The 27,580-nt window shown below is 43.2% G+C and overlaps 1 protein-coding gene across 5 annotated transcripts; it reads right to left on the bottom strand.

The window, feature by feature from the left end:
- Nucleotides 1-106: 106 nt before the first annotated feature.
- On the bottom strand, nt 107-25,596 carry CDH26 (cadherin 26). Of its 5 annotated transcripts, none has more exons than XM_053394410.1 (18): nt 25,426-25,596; nt 20,084-20,164; nt 19,155-19,271; nt 17,021-17,188; nt 16,775-16,922; nt 14,772-14,938; nt 13,635-13,763; nt 12,300-12,485; nt 11,839-12,104; nt 9,771-9,913; nt 8,768-9,001; nt 7,360-7,590; nt 6,186-6,319; nt 5,556-5,636; nt 3,703-3,807; nt 1,214-1,318; nt 942-1,031; nt 107-477 (listed from the first exon to the last, which is right to left on the bottom strand). In XM_053394410.1, the coding sequence occupies exons 1-18, from the start codon at nt 25,474-25,476 to the stop codon at nt 283-285; spliced, it is 2,631 nt and encodes an 876-aa protein (XP_053250385.1). In that variant the 5' UTR covers nt 25,477-25,596; the 3' UTR covers nt 107-282. The 5 variants fall into 5 exon arrangements, with proteins under 5 accessions (XP_053250385.1, XP_053250387.1, XP_053250388.1 ...); XM_053394412.1 differs by having other exon boundaries at nt 942-1,028; XM_053394413.1 differs by having other exon boundaries at nt 3,739-3,807.
- Nucleotides 25,597-27,580: the final 1,984 nt, after the last annotated feature.

Raw genomic sequence — 27,580 nt, 5'->3', positions numbered from 1 at the left:
ATCAGGAGAGCACCAAGTTGAGGACAATTGGCTTAGGGTAGCTTAAGCTTTCATGTTATTTTTCTGGTTAAGACAATGGGAAGCACATTTCCCACAATGCAACATCAAAATTTAAAAACATGGTATTTATTGCAAAATAAAAAAAGAATCCATTTATTCAAGTATAAAAATTCAGCAGAATGAATGCTGGCAAAAATCCCTTTATGAACGGCATAGCTATAGTTCCATTTCAAATTAAACTGGGAGGATTCCCAGCTTGCTCATAGGACAGCTTTAAAGGAATCACTTGCTGCAGATTTTGTCAAGAGTGGTGAACTTGGGCCCCAAAGTAGCCAAGAAATCAGGAGGTAGGCTGTGATCATCCACAAGTGGTAGAGAGAGAACGGATTCACTTTTCTCCAAAATTCCTTCTTTGGCATAAACATGAGGAGCATAAGAGACCCCGTTATCCTCTAGATCGGCGACGTGGTTAAGTTTCTGTGGAGAGAAAGTGAGCAAAAGAGCGTTTAGATAGCTAAACAAGATCACCTTCCTGCCTCTACTACATGGATGAGAAATTTGTGGCCCTCTAGACATTGCTGGATTACAACTCCCATCATTCCTGACCACTGGCCATGCTACAGCTGGGGCTGATGGGAACTGGAGCTCAGGACAGGCCTGGAGAGCCAAAGGTTCCCAGCCCTGCTTAATGAAATAAATCTTTGTTTTCTCCAGCACATTCAGGGAGAAGGACAACAGCTCAGTAATAGAGCATCTTTTATGCATTCAGGAGCTCCCTAGATTTATTTTCGACCCTCCCCAATTTAAAATAATTTGGTGGCAGGAGAAGATCTTTCGGCTTCTGCATTAACAAAAGCAAATTTGAGCCATTATTGAAACTCATTCCACTCATTCCGCATTTCATAGTTCTTGGAGAAGGGGAACTCCTTCCTGTTTCTCACTTGATTTAAGATTTCATCCAATGTTTCCAGCATCCGGTCATGTGGGTTCTTCCAGCGCTTCTTACTGTTTTGGGGGAGCAAGGTTGTCTGCTGAAGCAGAGAAAATGAATTTTAGAGCCATCATTTGCTTACATTCCACCCAGAATTTCTTCAAATGTAAGGGGAAACTATGAAATCTACAGATAGCAATTTTTTGTAACATGACACATCTTGAGTTATTAGAGATAAAAATCGCAGGGGGTGGGGCAGGATCCTGTTGTGATTTATCTAACCTGATGCCAGCCAGGGATCATTTGGAAATATTCTGGGATGGTTATGGGTGAAGCTATACTTCCACCAGGCGCTGTCAGCTTTGCTTGGATCATTCTATGGTCATCCTTTAAAAGAAAATGAAGCTTAGCTTATAAAAATACAATTGCAGTCCATGTCTTTCCATGCATGTGGACAGATGGAACAGAACAGGAGTGAAGAACCTTTTTTGCCCAGTGGGTCAGATTCTCCATTTCCAAGCACAATTCAAAGTGTTGGTGCTGACCTTTAAAGCCCTAAATGGCCTCGGTCCAGTATACCTGAAGGAGCGTCTCCACCCGCATGGTTCTGCCTGGACACTGAGGTCCAGCGCCGAGGGCCTTCTGGCAGTTCCCTCACTGCGAGAAACCAAGTTACAGGGAAGCAGGCAGAGGGCCTTCTCGGTAGTGGCACCCGCCCTGTGGAACGCCCTCCCACCAGATGTCAAAGAGAACAACAACTACCAGACTTTTAGAAGACATCTGAAGGCAGTCCTGTTTAGGGAAGCTTTTAATGTTTAACAGACTATTGTATTTTAATATTTTGTTGGAAGCCGCCCAGAGTGGCTGGAGAAACCAAGCCAGAGGGTGGAGTATAAATAATAAATTATATTATTATCATCATCATCATCATCATCTCCCCCAAACCCTTGTGAGCCAAGTATGGCAAGTGTGTGGAGCCGCCCAGCTGTCAATTACCCAATGCCACAATGTTGTCATGTGATCTTGCCTGCAAAGGACTTTCAGAAGCCCATTTCAATTCAAAATCCCTGCCCCCAACTTTGCAGTGGTGGTCATAGAATAGAATTTTCTGGGAGCAGATGAAAGTCACAATTGCTATAAACCTTTCTGCTGCTTGTAGCTACGACAAGTGCTCCTCTTTGCTGTAAGGGCTGTTCATCTCTGTGCTGCGTGATTTTTATCATGTATTTTAATATGCTTAATGTGTTTTACTCTAGTTTGATAAATTTCCCTTTTATTGTCAGCCACCTTGAGCAATATTCTGAACGATAAATTAACAAACAACCTATTCTTTTATATTCATTGCATGCAGTGCTGCTTATGTCCTTCTGCAATTCATTTTCTAAGGTGTTCTATAATTGGCATTCCTTTGTAATGTCTTACTGTGAAACATTTAAGGTAATATTTTTGTTTCCTGTTAACTATATTTAGATGCATATTTTAAATCTGATCTCCTGTAATGTTTTGTTTTGGAATGCTTTGATGTTTTAATGTAGGTTCCTTCTTAAAAATATAAAACAGTATAAGGATGAAATGAATAACAATTTACTGCAAGAATATGGTGAAATTATGTAACTTATGTAATTTACATAATTAAATACATAAAGACCCTAAATTACTTTGTCATTAATTATTCCACCCCATTCATTTCAATGCAAAGGAAATGCAATGTAAAGTTGGGGGCATAATAAAGAACTGCTGCTGCTGTTGCTGGGCTGCCGCTGTTGCTGCTGCCCAGGACTGACCTGCTGGGAGCCTGAAGGGCCCGGCCTGTTATGTACTGAAGTTCTCACCCTGAGCCAGCAGGGGGATACTGTAGATAGTTTTCACTCAGGTCCATATATGCAAATAAGGAATTGAAAGTGACGTTAAGTGATTGGACAGTTACAGAAAATTGTTACTGGTGCGTTGTAGTGGAGCTCTATATAAGCAGGCTGGCTGAACCCTTCAGTTCAGTTCAGTTCTGTTCTGGCCTGTGAATAAACAAGAGCTGTTTGAAGAATCGCTGTGTCGTCTGATACGTTCATCCACAACCCACCCCCTGTCCTGGTTCTCTCCACCTGGCTTGGGGCAGGGCCTGACAGGCTCCACAAAGGAGTAGTGCTGGTGCTGCTGCTGGGCAGAGAGGGCTCTGTTTTTGTTTTTTAAAATTGCTTTTATTTTTTATCTATGTCATTTTAAATTGCGATTGATATTAATGCTGTATTCTTAATTTTAGATTTTATGAATTATGTGGAAATTGTTTTCCATTTGGTTTTGTACTTTCTGATGTGTTTTATTTATGGTTGGTGACTTTTGTTATGTTGGTAATTATGTAAATCTTGTCATGCTGTAAGTTGCCTTGAGCATTGTTTTAACCAGGGGTCAGCAAACTTTTTCAGCAGGAGGCTGGTCCACTGTCCCTCAGACCTTGTGGTGGGCCGGACTATCTTTTTTTGGGGGGGAGAACAAATTCCTATGCCCTACAAATAACCCAGAGATGCATTTTAAATAAAAGGGCACATTCTACTTATATAAAAACACGCTCATTCCCAGACCGTCCGCGGGCCGGATTTAGAAGGCAATTGGGCCGGATCCGGTCCCCGGGCCTTAGTTTGCCTACCCATGGTTTTAACTATGGACAGGCAGCATACAACTAAAATGATGATGATGATAAATGCTTGCAAACTGAAAGCAACAACAAAATCTGGCACCCCTGAACTACTGCATACCATCATACATTTTTTTTATACCTGAAGCAACTGTGGTTTCGTGCACATTTTACTCACAAGTAGGTTTTGTTCATAGTGTACTTGACTGGATGTCCGTGAATGTGAGGTGCTCGCTCCAGCTGGCCTCTAAGAAATAAAATACCAAAACAAATGACTGGCTATCCAGCGCTGTAGCTCTGCTGACATAACAAGACTTCCACATGTGCAATGGAGTCAATTTCCCTCCTTCTCCTGCCTCCTCCACTCCACCCTCAAAAGCAGCTCCAGGTGGTTGGAAACCTTCCAAAGTAGATTTTTGAGGCACATGGGGAAAAGAAAGGAAGCAAAACTCCATTTGTGCCAACTCCATTTGTCTTACCCATAGAGGCTAGTGGCGCAGGGAGCCAAGTTCTGGAGGGCGCCAGGGAAGAGACAGAGGCTGGACACGGCGCCTCCCAGCATCAGCTCGCCGCCCTCACCCGCCTCCGCCATGCTGCGCCGAAGCAGCGCCACACCTGGAGCCTCTGCTGAGCCAGGAGCCGCTGTGTCCACCACCACCTCTTCCCTGCCAGAGGAGCTGCCCTCCAGCAAAGCTGGGCACCGGCAGTGCCGTTCTCCCTAAAAAAGGTCAGCAACTATGGGAAATGGGGGGGCGCATTGGAGGGATCTTTGCACCACGGCGCCGGATATGCTTAAGACGGCCCTGTGTGCCAGCAAAGCCCTGCTGGTGCAGCATGGGACGCAAGCCAATATCAAGGCATTAAAAGCATCGGACAATAAATAAACAAGTATATACAGTGGTACCTCGGGTTACAGACGCTTCAGGTTACAGACTCCGCTAACCCAGAAATAGTGCCTCAGGTTAAGAACTTTGCTTCAGGATGAGAACAGAAATCGCACAGCGGTGACACAGCGGCAGCAGGAGGCCCCATTAGCTAAAGTGGTGCTTCAGGTTAAGAACAGTTTCAGGTTAAGAATGGACCTCCGGAACGAATTAAGTTCTTAACCCGAGGTACCACTGTATAAGGACAATTTGAAAGAGCTCAATCCCTACATACAAGGCAGATTTCAGCCCTGAGTGATTGCCTTGGACAACATCCTAGGCTATGAGATACCTACAGGCCTTTGACCTCCAGGTCAATCCCTGCCTCTGGCATTAATGGCCTGCTGATTAATGGCCAACCTCTGTGAGCTGGTCTGAAAGGGGAGCCAATAGCTTTTGTATAGGATGATCAGGAGGGCCTTCATGGTGCAGACTCCCACTCACCTACACAAGTGCCTCTAAGAATAGCCTACAAGAGTAGAGACCTTTGCTGAATGAGCAGAGTTTGAGGGTCAGAGCAGTTATCTTTCAGCAAGGCAGAGACCCCTGTATAGCTTTCCAGTTACTCCAGTATGCACACTATGCTAGAGATGGATGGATCTGCAGTTAGTTTCTCAGTGTTTCTCGTTTTTCCAATCTTAAATTCACGACCCCATCAGTCTGCGAATTTTTTTGTAAAAGCCCTCATGTGCATTCGAGCATTTGAGTATACACATTTATGGATGCAATTTCCCCATAGCATACATTTTGGTATGTCATTTTCAGCAAGGAATGTATTTTTAAGCAAAATTGTGCCCTAGTATATGCATTTTTGTACATATTACTTGGCCTAAGAACTGCATTGCAAAATTCAGAGAAGGATGGCTTCCTTACAGTTCATATATTGTTGGGGAAAGTGTGAGTTAGGCAAGTTCCCCTTTAAAAGCAAACTGAAATAAATTTCTCTCCTAATACCCAACAGAAAGAGAGGGGGGAGGACAAACATGAGCAACACCAGGCAAGGAAACTGTACTGTTCCATTACAGGCCCTTTAAATATACATTCAATAAAGCTCAAGGAGTTCTGTGGTTACCTTAATTGTTTGTGTTTTCTCTTTGGAAATTTGTGCATAGACTGTGGATGATGTAGCAGGATCTCCCATATCGGGTGTATCCTAAATGGGAATCAAAATCAAACGCATTATTACATGTTGGTTGCGTGTGAAGCAGCTGTTCTGAATTGACAGACAGCAATACAAGAATCTAGCTGGAACTACTAAAATTGTGGGTGCCTGCCTGGAAAAGGTCAACACAAATGTTCTCTGGGGATCTGCTGCCTGTTGAAGGAGTGCCAGCTTGCCTATATTGTCCTGCTAGTATATATGCAAAGAAAGCAGATGTTACAAAGGCACTCCAAGTCTCCACTGCTCTCTGGTCCCAAAGAATCAAAGACTACCATCTTATACAACTCAATAGGAATAAATTCCATTCAGCCTAATGAATCTCACATGTGTATGATGATTGTACAGTAAACCCAACAGCATTGCACCTGGAACATCATAGGGAGAGAGTACAAGGTGGGCAGGTGCAAAAGACAGCAGAGCCCCTACATCTTTAGTATCTGAACTGAAAGCTGCTGTTGCAGAAGCTCCCTCTTCTATACAACTGCAAGAGCCCTGTGCTGTTCTCCATCTAACCACACAATGGATAGCGGTATTATTTACCACCTGAGACAAAGCTTGTTGGCTCTCCTCATTGTAGTGGATCAGAGTCTGGTTGCCTTCTTCGTACGGAATAAAGGGAGGGCCTTTCTTCGATTCTGGTGTTGAGGAACACCAAAGTAGGAGAGCTAAGCCCACTGCGTAACAAGGAAAAGAAAAACAAAGGATGAGCTTTAACACTTTTTTGGATGAGTGGGAGGGAAAATCCATCCTAGGATCCCCTCCACCACTTAGAGATATATTTATATATTAAGCATATAGAAACTGCCTGAATTAATTAATTCAATATAAAGGTAAAGGGACCCCTGACCATTAGGTCCAGTCGTGACCGACTCTGGGGTTGCGGCGCTCATCTCGCTTTATTGGCCAAGGGAGCCAGCGTCCAGCTTCCGGGTCATGTGGCCAGCATGGCTAAGCCGCTTCTGGTAAACCAGAGCAGCGCACGGAAATGCTGTTTACCTTCCCACCGGAGTGGTACCTATTGATCTACTTGCACTTTGACGTGCTTTCAAACTGCTAGGTTGGCAGGAGCAGGGACTGAGCAACGGGAGCTCACCCCGTCACGGGGATTCGAACTGCCGACCTTCTGATCGGCAAGTCCTAGGCTCTGTGGTTTAACCCACAGCGCCACCTGCATCGTAAAAGGTAAAGGACCCATGGACGGTTAAGTCCAGTCAAAGGCAACTATGGGGTGCGGCATTCATCTCACTTTTCAGGCTGAGGGAGCCGGCATTTGTGCACAGACAACTTTCTGGGTCATTTGGCCAGAATGACTGAACCGCTTCTGGTGCAACAGGATACCGTGATGGAAACCAGAGCACACAGAAACGCTGTTTACCTTACTGCCGCAGTGGTACCTGTTTATTTACTTGCACTGCTGTGCTATTGAACTGCTAGGTTGGCAGAAGTTGGGACGTAGCAACAGGGGCTCACCCTGTCACATGGATTCAAAGTGCCAACCTTCCGATCAGCAAGCCCAAGAGGCTCAGTGGTTTAATCCCATGAAGAAGCAGCTCACCCTATTTATGTGTGCATGCACTTTGAATTGAAATTGAGCACCTACTAAAAAAATCAGTCACTGACAAACAAGGATAACAGGTTTACATTCTCTCTGCACAAGATCTGAGTACGTTATTTCTGCCAGTAAGCAAAAGGCAAATTTTACGACATCACTCACAAATCAGTAACAGGAACCCAGCCACGATTGCAGCGACTGCTCCTGCTCCAAGACCCACCGACATGGAAGCCAGTTTCAGCTCCTGCTCACACGTGATCCCATCCCGGCAGGAACACACACCGACATGCAGGGTCTGTTCCATAAAAAACCCCTGCCTGTCGAAAACGTGGAGCGGCACTTCATAAATGCCAGAAGGGAGGCTTTTCAACATAAACAGCTCGACTGAGTCATCTAAAGTGGGGGAAGAGGGAGATAGGGAGAATGCTTACATTATTTCTTTTTGCTAATTATAATAATACCATGCTGGTAATGAGACAATAGTGATGATGCAGACAAGGATGAGCAGGTTGAACCCTTCAAAATATTATTAACCAGATTTAAATCATTTTTAGGTTCTCAAGAATTGAATGGTTGCTTGCAAATCCTCTAGGCAATTCTTTGGTTAGCTGTCCAGCCTTCTCTGAAAACTTCAGAAGAAATGCTTTCTCTTATCATTTATAGGTAGTTTATTAACCTGTGGTGTCAAGAAAAGCTGCACACAACAGTCCAGAGCATGGAGGTGGAAATCCACATCTAACAGCACCTCCCTTTTTATCAGGCTTATAGTTGAAGAGGAGATGATGTCCTGCAGCTCCGTTAGCCCTGCTGAAAGGCCAGAAACTTTTGTCTCCTCCCCAACTTTAATTCTGTTTGTTTAAAAAATGTCTCCTATAGCTTTAGTTACAGAAAGGTAGCCATGTTGGTCTGCCATAGTCAAAACAAAAAAATTTTTTCCTTCCAGTAGCACCTTAAAGACCAACTAAGTTAGTTCTTGGTATGAGCTTTCGTGTGCATGCACACTTCTTCAGATATCTGAAGAAGTGTGCATGCACACGAAAGCTCATACCAAGAACTAACTTAGTTGGTCTTTAAGGTCCTATAGCTTTATTAGTCTGAAGACTGTCAAAGCGATGTACAGAATATCAAAATCATATACAATACAAGACAAAATCCCATTTGCATTGAGTTTTCCTTGCACTAATATGAATGGGGTGGAATAATGTAATGACAATGCAATTTGCATAATTTAGCATATGAGATACTATAGAGTTTTGCATGCGAAGAGTACAGTGGTACCTTGGTTCTCGAACTTAATTCGTTCCGGGAGTCCATTTGACTCCCTAAAGCATTCAAAAACCAAGGCACGGATTCTGATTGGCTGCAGGAGCTTCCTGCACTCAAGTGGAAGCCACGTCGGATTTTCGGCTTCCGAAAAACATTTGCAAACCAAAACACTTACTTCCGGGTTTGCGGTGTTCGGGAGCCGATTTGCTCGACAACTAAGCCGTTCGGGAATCAAGGTGCCCTAGTACCACTGTCTAGGGCAGAACATGAAAAATCCCTACGTCATAGTAGGAGGGTAGCTTACCAAAGTTCTGTCCCAGTTTCCAAGAGTCTTGCATGTTCCCATTGGTCTCTGCTAGCTGGAATGTAAAGGGCTCTGCATAGAGATCAGAGTCTTTGTCTTCTGCTTTTACAAGGAATGGGCCTTTTTCCTTTCCCCTGCAGACCACCAGCAAAGATGTAACTAACATGGGAGCGTTGTCATTGAGGTCAGAGAGGTGAAGTTGGATAGTGCCTGTGCCAGTTTGTGGTGGAACACCTAATGGGGGGAACAAATGAGCACAATGCTAAAAAAGAGAGCGCAAATATTACAGAGCAGGAAGGAACGCACAGAATGAGAAATGGATTTCACCCACTGGCTTTCGGCATCTAACCTCCTCAGCAAACGCTTCCCACACTCTTACTTCTCTGTTGCAAATGTCAGGTCATCCACATCATTCAAGCTGGACCTGTTTTGCAAACTCTCAAGAAAGGATCATCTAGGTCAGAGTTTACACTGGGGCCCAAGAAACGGCTCTATGACTGGGAAGCATTTTTAAGATAGCTTCTCAACATATTTTTAGCATAGCTGTCAAGTGTCCCTTATTTGGCGGAACAGTCCCTTATCCCAGCACCATGTCCTGCTGCCCCTTATTGATGATGTCCCTTAAATAAGCTACTGAAGATAATGGGACCTTTTCTATGTCCAGCTGTCCTTTGTCAACAACAAATTGTTGCTGTTTTTTTGTGTTGAATATATGCTATATGGTAATTTATGAACCTAATAGGTATCTAAAGCCATTTGCATGCAACAAGATATGTATTTTATCAAAGTAATTGTTGATCCCTTATTTTGGCTGCTGATCCCTTATTTTTGAGGCTGCTGGTCCCTTATTTTCAAATCTGTAAGTTGACAGCTATGATTTTTAGACATCACAGGATAATTCTGTTGCTTTCATTTTCTGCCCGGAAATATTCAAAGCTGAGTGTTAAGTGCTAAACCAGAGCTGCCTTGCATCTTGCACGGTTTTGTCTGAGGAGCTACTTACCGTCGTCAATGGCGTGAATCACAATGGTGTATACGCTGTTGTTCACGTGGGGAGATTCTCTATCTAGTGTTTTCACATTTGTTACGGTCCCCGAGTGTTCGTCAACAGTCACCCAGCCACCTGGGTCGGAAGCTATTTTGTACCTTAAAGAGGAAATCAAAGGTTTTATTTTTAAATGAGCGATGAAGGCTCCAGAGTAGCTATGAGACAGGGTTTGCTTTCCCACCCTCCAAAGGACTGTAAATCAAGGGTATACTTAGTGCTGTGCTATGCTGAACATTTCCTTCCACTTCCTTTTCCAACCATTCTCCAACAGTGAAAAGAAAAAGAAACTGCACTCATATAAAAAAAAGTCAGGTGGAAAGAAGAGTTTCTGTAAAATTCTCATGGGGGAGTGGAAGGCTTTGGTTGCATTGACATTACTTCCAAAATGGCTCCAGGGTTTTGCGAGTAGGGGTGTCAGGGAATTCGGCCTGAAGCAAAAATTGTTCCCGCTTGTGTTTTTGTCCCAGGTCCAGCACAGAACTCAATCTAGCAAATACAGTGGCTATTCGCTCACATAATTCTTGGGGGTCTTTATTTAATCTTACAACCAATACATAATTTTTGGTGGGGTTTATTTGCATGGTTTTGACATTTCCTTTACATTGAAATGTATGGCGTGAAAATGTTGCTAATTATGTTAAATTTGTGAAGTACGCAAGTCCCCATTTTGTATTTCTATGTTGCGAACTGCCCTATGATCTTTGGGTGACGGGCGGTATACAAATTAAAGAAATAAATAATAGGGCAGAATTAATTGTGTAAACTATGTTAAATAGCAGACAGCAAGATGAATGGCATAGTATTAGGTAAAAAACAAACAGCCGTGGAGAGAAAATGCATCCATTCTCCAGCAGTCTGCATTCTGCAGCCTTCCTGGGTGCTCTGCCTACTAAAATCCCCATGGTTTCCACAGCTGGGCTTTCCTATAAGAGATGGAAGGCAGGGAGGCTGTCTGCCATGCACCAGACCGCAGTTTATCATTTTCTTAAAAAGAAAACTTCTTTGAAAGTAAAAACACTGCAATTGCTACAGAAACAAAAATCAGGGTGTGCAACAATCTCAGTCATGTGGAAACCATTCTCCCCCAGTATCTCCCACTTCTGTGATACCCTAGGGCAGGCATAGGCAAACTCTGGCCCTCCAGATGTTTGGGACTACAATTCCCATCATCCCTAGCTGACAGGACCAGTGGTCAGGGATGATGGGAATTGTAGTCCCAAACATCTGGAGGGCCGGAGTTTGCCTATGCCTGCCCTAGGGGAAGACATCCTGATGCTGATGCTCCCATGTTGTAACTCCACCCATGAGACTTTTTTCAAATCAGGAAGCATAGGTAGCTAGGTAAATATACTGTTCTGTAAAGATAATTTTTAATTTGGGAGCATGGTGATCACATACACACTACCCACTGTCACCTCGCAACAATAACGTAAGGTCCAAATTTATTTAATTTTAATGTTAAGGACATTTTTAAAGTGCTCCGTGAATGAATCAGGAAAACAGAAGCGAATTTCACAGGGGAATGAAACATGTGAAAAATCGGAAGAAAGGTTTTGACACAGCACTCAAACAGGTAGGCCACTCATGCTTAAAGGAAGAAGAGGAGGAGTTTTGATTTGATATCCCACTTTATCACTACCCTAGGGAGTCTCAAAGCGGCTAACAATCTCCTTTCCCTTCCTTCCCCACAACAAACACTCTGTGAGGCGAGTGAGGCTGAGAGACTTCAGAGAAGTGTGACTAGCCCAAGGTCACCCAGCAGCTGCATGTGGAGGAGCAGGGAATCGAACCCGGTTCACCAGATTACGAGTCTACTGCTCTTAACCACTACACTACACTTGGCAAAATGGCGGTCATGGGACAAGTGATTGGGCAAAGTGTAATGTTCAATGACTCCCTGTACTCTTGGGTTCTTGAATCTATTCCTCCTCACTCTCTCTGAAGTGGAACCCTAAGCAAGCTCCTTTGGAAGACCCATTCATATGGGACATGCGTACAAGAATGACCAGCAGTTCTTCCCCACCTTATGATGTGTGGTGTTGTGTCTGGATCCTTGGCTGTGTAATGTGCAATCGTGTTCCCAGGGAACATCCCTTCCTCTTTCCAAAGAACAAGAGCAGGAGGATGGAACTGAGGAGCGTCGTTCTCATCAATGATATTTATGTTCACATATGCTTCTTGGTTGCCTGGAGAACTCCGCATCTGACCACCTTCACAGATAAAGAAGGGCTCTTCGTTTTCTACAGAAATCATGAGTCTCCTCTTGTTATGTTTGTCATAAACCAAAGGCTGAAAAGAAAAGATGCAGAGCAACCACAAAATCACAATCTCCCATTAGTAAATTCTGACTAACTATACACAAAAACTAGTAGGATGGGGTGGGGGGTTGTAAATGATGATGTGCTGCTACCCAAATCTTGATAAAAGTTCTATGCTTGGAACAATTCTTCAAATCCTGTCAATAGCTTTGTCCATCTACATTACCTTTGTGATGCTTAAAACCCCTTCATTGGTATCAGGATCCGTCTCAATGCTGAAGTTCTCTGTATCATCTCCTCCCAATATCTTATACTTGGCTCTCCAAGCAGGTGTGTTGGGCGAATCTTTATCTTCCACCTGGAGGCGAAGGATGCCATGTTCTGTTTTGCCTTCTGGGATGTTCAGATAATGCTTGGAAGAAACAGATAGGGCATCTCAGTGAACAAAAGACAGCTCCAAACATTTCCTCCCATTTTCTGTCACACTGCAATGTGACCAAGATACATAACCCAGGGTGGAGTGGACTGCTAAGGAGGTTCCTCTATAAGCACAAGGAAATCCTGCTTGCCTGGTGAAATGATTTCCCCTATCTTCCCACTGTGCGGTGTTTTGAGGCATAGGAAGTGGAGACAGGGGAAAACCCCCACTGCGGAAGTAGGACATGTTATGCTGCATCTCCACTCCCTTCGTTCAGCCCGGACACTGAGGTCCAACTCTGAGGGCCTTGTGGTGGTTCCCTCACTGCGAGATGTGAGGTTACAGGGAACCAGACAGAGGGCCTTCTTGGCGGTGGCTCCCTCCCATCAGATGTCAAGGAAATAACTATCTGACTTTTAAAGGCAGCCCAGTTTAGGGAAGTTTTTAATGTTTGATGTTTTATTGTGGTTGTAATATTCTTTTGGGAGCTGCCCAGAGTGGCTGGTGAAACCTAGCCAGAAGGACGGGGTATAAATAAATTTCTTGTTGCTGTTCCTGCTAGTGCAACTCTTTAATTGAATCTGCTCCCAGGATTGGACTGTGCAGGCTGATGTTGCATTGATGAAGTGTGGTCCTCAATTATGCAGAGAGTTCTACTCTTGAATTCCTGGCACAACACTAGGGAATGTCAGCGCATGGGCAATGACATGCAGAATGACTTCAGAAGCAGGGCTTGTATACATGCCGCTGACCCCTGTACACAGTTTGGCATTTGCATGTTTATTACTTATTTTGAAGCATTTCTAATCTTCATATTTTAGATTCTCCAAGCGGCATACAAAAATAAACTCAGTAATGACAGAGCCCCATCCTAGAGGTCAGGGAAAAGCTGGGCATGACTTAAGCATATCCAAGAACCAGGGTGAATCTGATTCAAACAATAAAAGAGATTGCAAATAATTACATTTTTGTAGAATTTGCAGTAGCATTCTGATTAGGCTGTATACCTGCAGGCCTGTCAGCACTGATGGAAAACAATGCCTTAAAGTGGACCCTTAAAAAGGCAAACCGTTTGACTTCATAACTGGGACCTGGAAAACTCTCTCCCACCCTGACAATAGCCCTCAAGCAATATGTCCTTACAGTTCCTTTAGCAAGCAATGGTGTGTTGTTGTTTGAATCTTCCACAGCAATATTAATGGTTGCTGTTGATGACAGCTGTGGAATTCCATGGTCTGTAGCTTTGACCAGAAGTCTGAAAGCCGAGGTCACCTTGAAAACGTTAAAATATGAAAACATCGTCACTCTCTATATGTCCGAGATGATATTGGTGTGAATTCAATAACTCCAGAGCCATGCAAACTTTCCAAAGAGGAAAGATGCATTTGCAAAACGTAAGGCCTGTGGTCTGACTGACCAAGTTAGAATCCAGCTTTCCTGAAATGGCCACAATTAGCCACCAGAAACTTTGGATTGATTCTACTGCTAAGATACCTATTAGCTTTGTTCAATTTTTCCCCCCATACATGTTGTGTGGCCACAACATGGACCGCCTTTAAAGATGAGTTTTGAGATCCATGGCCTTGGGTAAATTCAAACGTTTTTGCTCCATGGTGTAATTTGCACAGAACTGTAATTCTGTATAAATATGGCATTTAGACCCTATGGTGGTGGAGGTGTTCCCCATCCCTCATCTCATTCTCTCAGCACCAGTGATGTGGGACAGAGCAGTAACAGATGGCATGTTGAGGAGGTGGCACTTACCTGACATCCCAGCTGTTGAGTCACTACTGCTTACTGGGAAGAGCAGAGCTATGGGGAAGCCCCCACACTGCAAATGCAGCAATCGGAGCCTGCTGATGCATTTGCACCATGTTGACCTCCCCAGCACCTCCATTTTTCCTCCCAATAAGCAGCAGCTCAGTATCAGGTGGTAAGGTAAGCTCCACTGCACCACCACCACCCATCTGCTACTGGAGCAAAGTGAAGGCAAAAGGTCACTCAGTGACTCATTGCTAAGTGGATCAGGCTGAGCCAGTTCTCCCTGACCCAACACCAACATTGATGGCCCATTTGTTTACACTGCATTTGTTTGCCTTGCATGGGATATTTTTTTACAAAGATTAGGCTGCTGAAAGGCAATTTGTAGAGGAAATACTAGGGCAGTGGAGTTAAAGAGTGACATACTGAAGGCAAAATAATTTTCACGAGTGTATACATACCCAAAAAGGGGGGGGGGATAGAGCTTAAGAAGACAAGCTTTATTTACAAGTTCTATACCTGATAATCTGAGCATCCCGTGACACGAATCAGGCCACTTGAAGGATCAATGGTGAAGATAGGTTCTTTTGTACGAGGTGTCTGCAAAACCAGAGAATGCTCCACTAGAGAATTCGGAGTGCCTTCTTCATCGTTGTCATAGGCCGTGGCATTGAACACTGGTTCATCTATGATTGGGGAAGGTGCAGTGTTTATAGCAAGGGAATAATACAGAGCCTAGGACTTGCCAATCAGAAGGTTGGCGGTTCAAATCCCTGCGACGGGGTGAGCTCCCGTTGCTTGGTCCCTGCTCCTGCCAACCTAGCAGTTTGAAAGCACGTCAAAATGCAGTTAGATAAATAGGTACTGCTCGGGCAGGAAGGTAACCAACGTTTCCATGCGCTGCTCTGGTTCGCCAGAAGTGGCTTAGTCATGCTGGTCACATGACCCGGAAGCTGTACACCGGCTCCCTCGGCCAATAAAGCAAGATGAGTGCTGCAACCCCAGAGTCGGCCACGACTGGACCTAATGGTCAGGGGTCCCTTTACTTTTATAGTGTGTCTTTACTATACAGTCGTACCTGGGAAGTCAAACGCTTTGCAATTCAAACGTTTTGGATCCCAAAAGCCGCAAACCCAAAAGTGAGTGTTCCGGTTTGCGAACGTTCTTTGGAACCCGAACATCTGACGCGGGTTCCACGGGTTCCAATTGGCTGTAGGAGCTTCCTGCAGCCTATCAGAAGCCGCATCTTGAATTCTGAATGTTTTGGCAGTCGAACAGATTTCTGGAACGGATTTTGTTCAACTTCCAAGGTACGACTGTACTTCCATTCTTGGCACTTGTATAGTTGATCAGTAGAGCCCACCTCTTGCCAATTTCCCCACGTGGGCAAATTTGTTACCAAAATCAGAGCAAAGCCAACAGCTTTTACCACTGCCTGCTCAGTGCCTTCTCGTTTGCCTGCTGCAACCCCTAGCCATGCCACAGACTTTAGGCTCCACCAATGCCAGCAACTCCATCCTGAGTAAAGGTGGATGGGAAGCAGAGAGGTGCAAAAGTGGAGTGGAGAAGAATGGAAAGTCTTCCACTTCTGAGAAGAAAGGGGCAGAGGAGGTATTGAACAAAATTAGACAGTAGGACAAAGGGTGCGATGACGATGATAAATGAGATGGATAGGACAAAAACTGAGAAAGATGGAAAGGATTTGCTGAAATAGCTAACTGAACTAGAATACAAAAAAGGGAGGTGTGAGGAGGTCGTTGAAACAAGTAAATGAAAGATAAGATATGGAAATATTGGATGTGTTTTTAATTGCTTCTGTTTTTGTTTTTGTTTTGTTAAGATAAATAGTGTTTTTGTTTTTCATGTATTGTATTGTATTGTTTTGCTTTGTTTAACTCTTTTTCTTCTTTTTGTAATCTTTAAACTCTTAATAAATATTACTTTAAAAAAAAAAGATAAATGAGATGGATAGATAGAGGATAAGAAAGATGAAAGCTGCTATAGGAGGAGGAAGGGAATGTAAAAGGACCAGAGAAGGGATGAAAGGCAAATGGGAGAAGAAATTATAGGAGATGAGTAAAAATGCTTGAGGCACATGGGGTGGGAAAAGGAACAATATAAGATAAAAAGCCTTCTTTACTTAGATCCTCTGGGTCAGCAAATTCTTCCTAAAATGGGAAGACCGAGTCAAAATCGCTCCAGATCAAATTTCTGTACTTAGCTTAAGGAAAGCTGAGCCATAAAGAAAATGCTGTCTGTGCCAAAGAATTTGGCAGTTTCCAAAGATGGATTAAATAGCAATAGAAAATGATATCAGTAATTGCCAGCTGATTATGCCAAAGTCTGTCTGCACTGGCTACCATTTTGTGACTGGCTCTGCCACTGCTCTGTCATTTTGTGACGGTTGGCTTCAGTAATCTGAAGCTATCTCAAGTGGGCTCTGGGAGTAAAAGGTTTGAGCAACTCTGTCCTTGACAAGGACCATATACAGCGAAGCTATCAACAGTGTCCAAGATACTCACTTCTGTCGTGGTTTTCTTTCATTGTGATGTTAAATTCCTTTTTAGAAAACTCAGGTGCATTATCATTTATATCCTTAATTTTAACATTGAAGAGTAAAGATCTATCCACTATTTCATTCGTCGTCCTATCCGCAACATCAAAACGTATCTGAACGATGGACAATCAGCAAGAAAATTAAATTAGCGACTGGCTCATGTGTTCTATGGACTTCTAAAAAGAAAAAAAGTTAAAAGTAAAGTAAATACCGTGAAAGAAGGGTTTCTCTCTCGATCAATGGAACGGTGCACAGATACATGTCCATTCACATCATCCTCGATAGAAAACAGTCCAGGCTCTGGATATTCATCCACACCAGGTCCACTGATTAAATATTTCACATTTATATCACGCTTGCGTGATACATCATTAAAGAGCTACAAAGCAAAACAGGCTGTTGATTAAAGGTTAATCTTATCAGCAGAGTAATATTTTAATGGCAAGATTCTTCTACATTTTACTATTCTGATAATCCTAGGGACTCAGCTACACTAGTCAAGAAACACCTTTTTAAATGCATTATAAACATGCAAGACCACATGGCACCAGAGAGCAAGAAAAAATTTTGAAGCGATTTTCCAGAGCATTTTTCTTCTTCTTTTGTTATAACAATTTAATTTCTGACTTACTTATAGCGGGGGGGGGGGGGTTTCCTGTGTGTAGATCCTCCCCTAATGTAGATTTTTTGTGCTTTTTTTAAAAAAAGCTCTATTTAATAATAATAATAATAATAATAATAATAATAATAATAATATTTATCACCACCAGCAGCAGCATAATTCTTAAGGGAAAGTTTCCCAGCCTTAATTCTTGTGCCATCTCACAGATGTTTTAGTGATGCCAATGCCATTGCAATGAAATCCTCAAGGCTTTTTTTAAACAAAACAAAAAAAATCCCAAGAGTTACTGTTTGGTGACACACAACAGTCAGTCCTTTTATTGTAAGAGGGTACATGCAATTATAATGACCAATCTGCAAGTATATTACTAAATAATAATCTCTCAGACAAATGCCAAAGACAAAAAGGGAATAGGCAAGGCTGCCCTTTATCTCCGCTGTTGTTTATTTTGCCGTTGGAAATATTACTTCAGAATATAAGAGGAAACAGGGAAATCAAAAGTACAGAAGTCGGGCATAGAACTTACAAATTAAAAAAAAAAAATTATGTATGCAACAACGACAGCTAGAGTTTTGTTAGCCCAAAGATGGAAAGCAAGGGAGGTCCCAAGTAAGGAGGACTGGCAACTTAAGATGATAGAATTTGCAGAACCAGCAGATTTAACACATGAAAAAGAGAGCAAAAAGAGTATCTATTTAAAGAGGAGTGGAAAATATTTGCTGAGTAAAACAACTGTGCAAAGCTGAAGCCGCTGGCAGAATTAAGATAAATTCAACAGTGTGATTAATATTTGAATGATTTAAATTGGGGAGCTGAGTAAAATGGTTACAGTAAAATATGCAGGAATGATAGACAAGTGAAATGAACCATGGGAAGGAGAAGAAGGGCAGTCAACGGATATATAGTATTGTGTAAAATGCATATTTTGAGATGTATAACTTGAAAACTTAATAGAAACTATTTTAAAAAAATGAGAGTATGTACAATTTTTAAGACTAAGATGCAATTATATATGCTACTTCTTTGCTCCGTTACAACTCTGAATTTTCAAAAACGTTTTAAAAAATTACCTCCTAAAATATATTTTAAAGAAAGTGCCAGAGACTCTGGCGTGTGTGTTTTGTGGGGAGGAGACAAAAAAATTGTCCCAGAAGATAAGTAAACATTGCCAGTGACACTTATATTTAAAGAAGAAGATTATAAGCATGCACAGGCTTGAAATTTCCAATTGTAGCTTCCTCCTGTATTAGGCATCAATAGGGCCTGTCATCCATGTGACAAGCATGAAAGTGAGGACTTAGAGACTTGCCAAACCGAGTCTTCCTTGGTTTGGAGACTTCCTAGTAACTCCAACTGACATTCTTCGGGGGGGGGGGTGCAGATACTCTTGGTCATCTTTAAGGTGGTGATTCGCCAGTCCCTGACCCAATTTCCATTTATTTAAAAGCAATTCTAAGGCACTCGATATTTTAAATATCGGAGGCTGGCGGGGGGGAAAGCATGGGGGGGCATGAAGAGTCCAGGAGAGCCGCTATGCTTTTCTTCCACAATGTGCCCTTGGCAGAAAAACTTAAACCTCTCTGCCCGGCCTAGGAGATGAGGGTCACAAGCTGTTGAAGGCTTGATTCAGATGCAAATTGCCCTTGGGGAACACAGCCAGAAACACAAAATACTAGACTATAAATATGCAAGGCTTTCCAACACGTTACACATTGGCTTTTACCTCTCCGACACGTTTTGGGAATGGCCCTTTGTCTTCCTCCTCAAGTTCTAGGGTGGTAATAACCCATCTTCTTTTGGTGCGACGCAAAGGACGAAGACTGTCGAGCACCTTCAGATCCTGGGAGTGAAAAGAGAGCACTTATGTTGCAACCACCTATGCATATCACTGTAACAGGTGCCTCTTTTTCAAAACAAACATTAAAATACAGGGAGTTTAAAATAATGTTCCAAATATATCCTTCGGCCCCACACTGATAAGTTCATTAACAGAAGATAAGCTTCCTTCTTTGTTCATTGACCTGTAGTGGGACTTTCATACACATGCCATAGGTAAAGGTAAAGGGACCCCTGACCATTAGGGCCAGTCGTGGTTGACTCTGGGGTTGCGGCGCTCATCTCACTTTATTGGCCAAGGGAGCAGGCATACAGCTTCCAGGTCATGTGGCCAGCATGACTAAGCCGCTTCTGGCGAACCAGAGCAGTGCACGGAAACGCCGTTTACCTTCCCACCGGAGCGGTTCCTATTTATCTCCTTGCACTTTGACGTGCTTTCAAACTGCTAGGTTGGCAGGAGCTGGAACCAAGCAACGGGAGCTCACCCTGTCACGGAGATTCGAACTGCCGACCTTCTGATCGGCAAGTCCTAGGCTCTGTGGTTTAACCCACAGCGCCACCCAAGTTCTTCACACATGCCATAAGTAGATGAATATGTACGTAAATAACTTCTTAAGGACTCAGAATCTAAAATCTGTCCAGCCTCATCAAAATATAGATCCAGATTCAATTATCCTCCCCCATCAATAGACACACAAGCCATTGGAGAGAGAGAGAGAGAGAGAGAGAGAGAGAGAGAGAGAGAGAGAGAGATTTGCAGATAACGTCTATCTGGTTTTTAATGTTATCTACTGGATAACTTAACTGAGTCCCCACCTGGCTGCTTCTCTTGTAGATGGTCTTCCTTAGACTGCCGTCATCTCCCAAGGCATGGTAGAAGCTGTTGATGGCAAGAACCTTAATGGATGGAGAAAAGGGCAAGAGTAAGAAGGATGCTGCACTGGCAGAGTCATGCTACCCACAGTATCACACCCTGAAAAGCCAGGCAACTTTGACATCTGTAATGAATGCATTCTTCAATTAAAGATCTGGCTTTGTTAGGAATGTGATGTTTTCACTGGGTGATTGAGGCTGTTGTGGCCACAGAGGCTTCAAAATTCAAGGGTGCTTATAAATGCTATAATGTCCCATAATCTCTTTTCACACCCCGGCAGTGTCCTCCCATGTTCCTCAACCAGGCAATAAATGCCACCAAGAACCAACCTGTTTTATTCACCCCAGCCCTGAACATTTATGCCAATGTTGCCCTTCCATTCACCTGAAAAACTGAACAAAAAAATGAGTCAACTCTGTAGAGGTCACGAGCTTTCCCTGTTCTGTGTCATCTGCCTTGATGCAACAAACTTACTCAGAACTGTAGCTGTTTTCCTAAGGATTATACCCAACTATAACGTAACTGTCATTTGCAATCAACTGTATCTGGCCAAGCACAGAAACGTTGCTGAACCTGTTATATCATGGTTGATCTGCAAGGTGTCTGCGTCAGATTTCTCTGGGCTGCTCTACTCAACAGTTAATTACTCCTCTGGGACTTCCTCTATGACTTCCCTGTTTAAGGACTGTCCAGAAAATGCATTTAATATATAACAGCCTTCCCTGACCTGGTGCCCTCCAGATGTTTTGGACTACAACTCCCATCATCCCCAGCCAGCAAGGCCATGTTGGCTGTGACTGATGGGAATTGTAGTCCAATCTGAAGGGCACCAGGTTGCAAAAGGTTAGTAAGGAAAGCAAGCACAAGCAACTAACTGGGACCATGCATCGGATTATATCTTACCTGTGCTTAAGGAGCTGGAGTGCTTCTGAGTGCCAGGATTTACTTTTAAAGCCCTACACAGTTTGGGACCTGAGGAAATGTCTAATTCCACACCAACTTTCCTGGGCACTGAGACAGTATTCAGAGCTGCAGCTGCTTGTCTTTCCCTGCTATTTGAGATGAGTCAAGTGGACAACAGGGAGAAGGCCTGCTCTTTTGTGAAACCCCACTTACAGAAGTCTCACCCCAGATAGGCTCACCTGCCCCCTACGTCACAGAATAATCCTATACATGGTATCCAGAAGTAAACCCTACTGAATTTGATGGGACTTAAGGACTTGCCAATCAGAAGGCCGGCGGTTCAAATTCCCACGACAGGGTGAGCTCCCGTTGCTCAGTCCCTGCTGCTGCCAACCTAGCAGTTCCAAAGCACAACAACGTGCAAGTAGATAAATAGGTACCGCTCCAGTGGGAAGGTAAACGGCATGAGATGAGCGCCGCAACCCCAGGGTCGGCCACAACTGGACCTAATGATCAGGGGTCCCTTTACGTTTTTACTTTCATGTAAGTAGGTATAGGATTGCCACCCTTAATCACTTTTCAGCACCATATGAAAACCTTTTTATTTCCCCAGACTTTTGCCACGTGCAGGAATTTGAATCATGAATGTTTACTACTGCTTTTACCCTGCACCTTTACGATTTTGCTAGTGTTCTGGTGCATTCTTATTTTATTTTTAACAGCCGTAAACTACCCTGATAACTCTATATTGAACAGCAATATAAAAAGTATTATTCCTAGATATTGATGCATAAGAAAATTCAGTATCAACAAGGTTTTTCCACCATCTGTAAGAATGGGTACAAATCAGACTATGGTAAGTATGCCTATGATTTCAGCAGGAACTTAAAGTGCTCAACTTTGGCTGGATCACAACCAGCACTTATAAGTAATGGAAATACTCAACTGACTCCTGAAGTCTAGGCTCAATAAAATTTTGGTTTCATTAACCAACATCTGTAATTTTATCCCAATGTAGCAGCAAATGTAGCAGTTCCAAACACAATGTACCTTCAGGCTAACCCCCCCCCCCCCAATATTTCTCTTGTTCACATTCTACAATCCAAGGATGTTCCAACCCAGCCTTGCCCAACCCGGTAACATCCCAGATGTTTGTGCTGGTTACTTATGCTGCACGTTGTAGTCCTTGGAGAAGGCAATGCTAACTCAAGGCAGATGAGACAATACTTGAACAAACATATGCAAATACTATGATATACTAGTGCAGTGGTTCTTGGATGACTGAGATGATCACTTCCCAAACAAACTGATAAGATAAGCAAAACACAGGATATTTTCAGCTTAGAAAAAGGGTAGCCAGGGAGGTTTTGATACAGGTGTTCCTGGAAATGACTGAAATATGCAAAAACTCCTTAATGTTCTCAGTGATTAGACATCAGAAATGAAAAGTAATGCCTAGCTTGGTAAATATACATACGCTTCTTTCACCTAATGTTCCACACAGGAAACACCAATCCATCATTTAGCACAATGTCTGAATGCAGTCAGTGACTTGCTTAAGGTCAGCTACCAAGTTTGTGGCTAAGGAGAATTATAAACCCAACCATCTTTGGGAACTGTAGCCAAAGGATATTTTCAATTTATCAATCCAAACATTTATGAAAAAACAAATCCTTGAAGTCATCTGCCTTCACATACCTAAATGGTAGCTAGAAAACAGAGTTCATTCAAACTGAAATAATGTCAGAGTGATGAAAACGAAAAAAGAGTAAACGTGAAAGAACAACGGGGGGAAGAATTTGCATGCAAGGATGAGAAGTGTTTAAACCAAGTTCTATTCTCACTGAAGCCTGTATGCTTTTCTTCCCTCAACCAAGAAAGAAGATCAGCCTAGGAATTGTGAAATAAGACATGTGCTATTCACATTAACTGGGGCATATCACACTTCAGTTATAATAACTTTCTGTTGACTATTGGGGCATGTTCTGGAACAGTTCTTCAGTTTTCCTTTTTGCAGCAGGCATGCACTTAATCTCCTGTAACAAAAACAAAGCCCTCTGCTCAATAGCAACCCTTTCGCCACAAAAGCTTGGAGGGGCTGCTCAGTGCTGGAAACATGAGATTGCATCAATAAATTATCAGCAGGGTTTCAAAAGAAACCAAAACTACTAATACTTAAGAAAATGGCTCTAGAAGTTAATGAGAGCTTTACATGTGTTCTGAGGTGGGGTGTTGGAGAATTCTTCTTAAAGTGGGATTTGGGACAAAATGAAGTTTCCTTCAGGTAGAATTATTTGTAAATAAAACATAAAAGGTTGGAAGAGAGATTGAAATCCACCTGGTGGACTCTATTCTAGCCAGTTCCCTTTCAGCTGCGAATAACTGTAGACAAAATGTCAGACGTGGGTCAGGAAGTCCTATATTCGCATTTCTGCTCAGCTATGAAACGAACTGGTTGATTTCTCCTTGGAATGCTTGCTATCTCCAACTTAGCCCAACCTATCTTGTTGTAAATTTGAGGGGAACTATGCATGCAGTCCTGATCTCTCTGGAAGAAGTGTGGGATAAACTAATATCAGAAGAAGAAGAAAAATGGGGAGTCAGCTACATAAAAATTAAGGCAATTCATTAGGTTCTAGCAGCTTATGACTGAACTGTACCACAGTGGGGGAGGGAATCCATTATGATAAGACAGTGGAACATGTTGCACTGCAAAGTTGTACAATCTCCTTCTCTCAAGACATTTTTAAGGGAATAGTTTATTTTACAGAATGTTGGTGCTGTTACGCCACTGAAACCTCAGGAATTTAAGTTTTCATAATGCCTTGTGCCAAGCTAGAAGCAGAGCAAACAACAACATGACGGAAGACCAGAGTCCTGCGAGGATCTGTCCTACCCCACAAAAGAATGCAAAATTGCTTTTAGCTTGCTGGCTACTTTGCTTTCCAACACCTTAAAAGTTCTTGGTCCCAAAGAAGGGTCTGTTACTGTGCAATCCTGTTTACAGTAGCAAGCCCCATTGAGTTCAGGAGGACGCATTCCCCAGCATGTGTGCCTAGATTGATTGATTTATTGAACTTATATACTGCTCTATATCCAGGAATCTCAGGGCGGGTCACAGAAGAAGATCAAGATATAAAACCACAAAATACATAATAAAAATAAAGACAATAGCCCCCCCCCCCATCAGCATTATTCTTCTTGTAACACTGAGACAATGTGCTAAGCTTTAGTACTTGGGGCAGTGGAATGGTGGAATGTGCACAAGGCAAAAAGATCTGACTTTTATCTAGATTTGTAGTTTTAGGAAGCAGCAGCAGCTATGTTTTAGACACACTTGGTATCTTTCCAATTCAACTCATATTTTGGAACAATTTAGATGTTTTTGGAAAAGGGATCTATTTTTCCCCATTCATTTAACAAGAGGGGAGAACGGGTTCAAAACACCAGAAGGATATTGGAACAATTTTGTCTTCAGCATGATAGGAATACTGACTGCTTAGGAAATGATCAGACCTGGAGAGAACTTGAATTGCACTTATCTAAAGGAAAAGCAACTGATGATATTAACCAGTAGTAAGGTTAAAAAAAGCTTACTGGGAATTGATATATAATGAATTGAAAAAGAATTTTAAAATAATGTTTGTAAAAAACAAACAAACCTAAAAACTTTCCTTTTGGGAATTATAGGGATGGGACTACCCAAACTGTATAGAAATGCATTCATGTATGCAACTACAGTGGCAAGAACGTTACTTGCTCAAAAATGGAAAGAAGTCCCAGCAAAAGAAGAATGGATACAAAAACTTATGGAATATGCAGAAATGGCAAAACTTACCGGAAAAATAAGAAATCAAGATAAGAAACTTATTATAAAAGAATGGAAATGGTTTGTTGAATATTTACAAACTAAACAGATAAGAACATTGACATTGGCAGGATTATTGTAATAACCTTATGAGTATATTTTTAAAACAGACGAATAAATGAGCAAATTAAGTTAATTTGAATATGCCATGGGGACCAACAGCAGTCCAAAAGAGCTTATAAGCACCCGAAAAAACCTGGGGAAATAAAATTGTATATACGTTTGTATGCATGTGGCTTTCACTTGACCCGGAGGAGAAAAAGGCACAGGGGCAGAGCGCGTCCTGGAGTTCAGTACCGTGCGCGCCCCGACGCACTAGGGACTATTTTTAAGAAGCAGGTGATGCTACCTGGCGGTTTCCAAGGAGACGGGGATATTTGAATCCCAGGACGCTGCTGCATGATCTCCTCCTTGGGCTGGACAAGGCAAAGCTTGGAGCCTCCGGAGGCCCCTACTCCGATCTCCCCTTCGCCAGCCAAACTCCCACCACCCATGACCCCTCTCCAGCCCTACCGTCAGGAGGAAAAGCGCAGCGCCGGAGAAAAAGGCGCATCTCAGCGGCATCGTCGCGGCGCTCGTGGCTAGGGAGTTGACGCTGAGGCTCCTCGCAAAGGGGGCGATCCTCTGGGCTTCTCTGCACCCGCCTGTTGGCCGCAGGAAGATGCGCCTCCCGAGCCCCGAAGTGCTCCTATAGCAGCCCGAGAGAACTTCCTATGGAGAGAAATGTGCGGACAAAGGACTCTCAAGGTCTTCGACCAGGAATTCCACAAACCGGCCGAGGGAGAGAATATATGCCTTTCACAGGTATTGTTGATCTTGGCTGGCCCCACCTCCTCCAGGCTCATTTGAACACCAGCTACACCCACTTAAAGGGGGGGGGGAGAGAGAGACACTTGAATATTTATCTTCTGGGCACTTTTTTCAATTCACTGACACAAACAAACAGCAAGAGACGGCTAGTACAGTAATAAAAATGCCATCTTCCTCAAATTATCAGCTAATAACCAATAGTCAGCTAATTTTCAATACTTAACTATCACAGTAACTTGATAAACCCCGAGGAGATTAAAATCTAGTAAACAAAAGGGCTGCGAGGGGAATCTTTACCAAGCCAGAGAATCTCTGAGGACGCTCAGATTGCCTTTTTTTCCTTCACCACTGAGCCACTCTCACACTTGTTGTTGTTGTTTAGTCGTTTAGTCGTGTCCGACTCTTCGTGACCCCATGGACCAGAGCACGCCAGGTACTCCTGTCTTCCACTGCCTCCCGCAGTTTGGTCAAACTCATGCTGGTAGCTTCGATAACACTGTGCAACCATCTCGTCCTCAGCCGTCCCCTTCTCCTTGTGCCCTCCATCTTTCCCAACATCAGGGTCTTTTCCAGGGAGTCTTCTCTTCTCATGAGGTGGCCAAAGTATTGGAGCCTCAGCTTCACGATCTGTCCTTCCAGTGAGCACTCAGGGCTGATTTCCTTCAGAATGGATAGGTTTGATCTTCTTGCAGTCCATGGGACTCTCAGGAGTCTCCTCCAGCACTATAATTCAAAAGCATCAATTCTTTGGCGATCAGCCTTCTTTATGGTCCAGCTCTCACTTCCATACATCACTACTGGGAAAACCATAGCTTTTAAGCCTGAACTATGCGCGTTGTACTTCTCCTGGGACTGCACCCAGCTCTCATCGCCAGCCATGTGCGTACCAAAAATGAGCTCCACTGGCCACCTGCATTTCAAGATCCAACTGTTCCTTTGCAGGTCAAAATTAGAAGCTTAAGAGAGAGGAAGAGACTGGCTCATCCATCTTCCAAGCAAGAGAAGCAGGGAAGGTTTCATGGTGCTTCAATGCCCGTTCTAAACACCACTTACTAAATCTTACAGTACCTAAGGAAGGTGAATTATTTTTAGAGGAATTAATCAAAGAGTAGGCAAAGATCGCCTACCTTCACAGCGGTTTCTCTGAGCTCTTAAAAGTTGCTTTGACATTTAGAGGAAGAGAACTTGGGGTACACATTAGAGGCTTAAAATGCAGCCAGCGCAGCTCCCCAACAAACACAGTGTTTCAAATCACATTTTGCTCCTAATTTCCTGTATGTTTCCCCCTCTCCAAGTTAAAAGCAGGTGGAGTTTAAAAGGAGGCTGAGTCAGCTTGGGGCCATGGCACAGGGAGAAGGTTTAACCCTTTCCCCTCCAGCACAACCCTGTTTCTCAGATCTAAGTTGCCCTCCCAAGCTGGTATCTGTCCTGTGATGGAAAACAGACAGGTATCTTTACTCAGGAAATGACACAGGTGGAAGGGGGAGCTTTCCCCCAAAGCTGGACCCCCTCTCCAGTCCAGCTACTTTATAAACAGAGGAGGAGGCTAAGACAATCACAATCTTGTTACGAAAAAGGAGCAATGCAGAAGCAAGCACCAGGTGGCTGGAATGGTAAACAGGATGTGGATGCTATTGGATTATACCGTGGGAACCAGGGACAGTTTGTAAAGTGCTCTGAGAGCCGGATGTTACCTCAGAGCAGCACATGACCCTGTACTGGAAGTACATGGGTGGAGTTTAATTCTCTCTCTGCACTGGGAATCAAAGTGTACAGACATGTTTCTCTGTACTGCTGAAAGACAGAAATAAAGACATGTAAATATATTTCTGTCTGTCTCTTTCCCCCTCCCTGGGGG

This window comes from Podarcis raffonei, chromosome 6, assembly GCF_027172205.1.
Source record: "Podarcis raffonei isolate rPodRaf1 chromosome 6, rPodRaf1.pri, whole genome shotgun sequence".
NCBI classification, from domain to species: Eukaryota; Metazoa; Chordata; class Lepidosauria; order Squamata; family Lacertidae; genus Podarcis; species Podarcis raffonei.
This window is presented reverse-complemented; position numbering and strand designations above follow the sequence as displayed.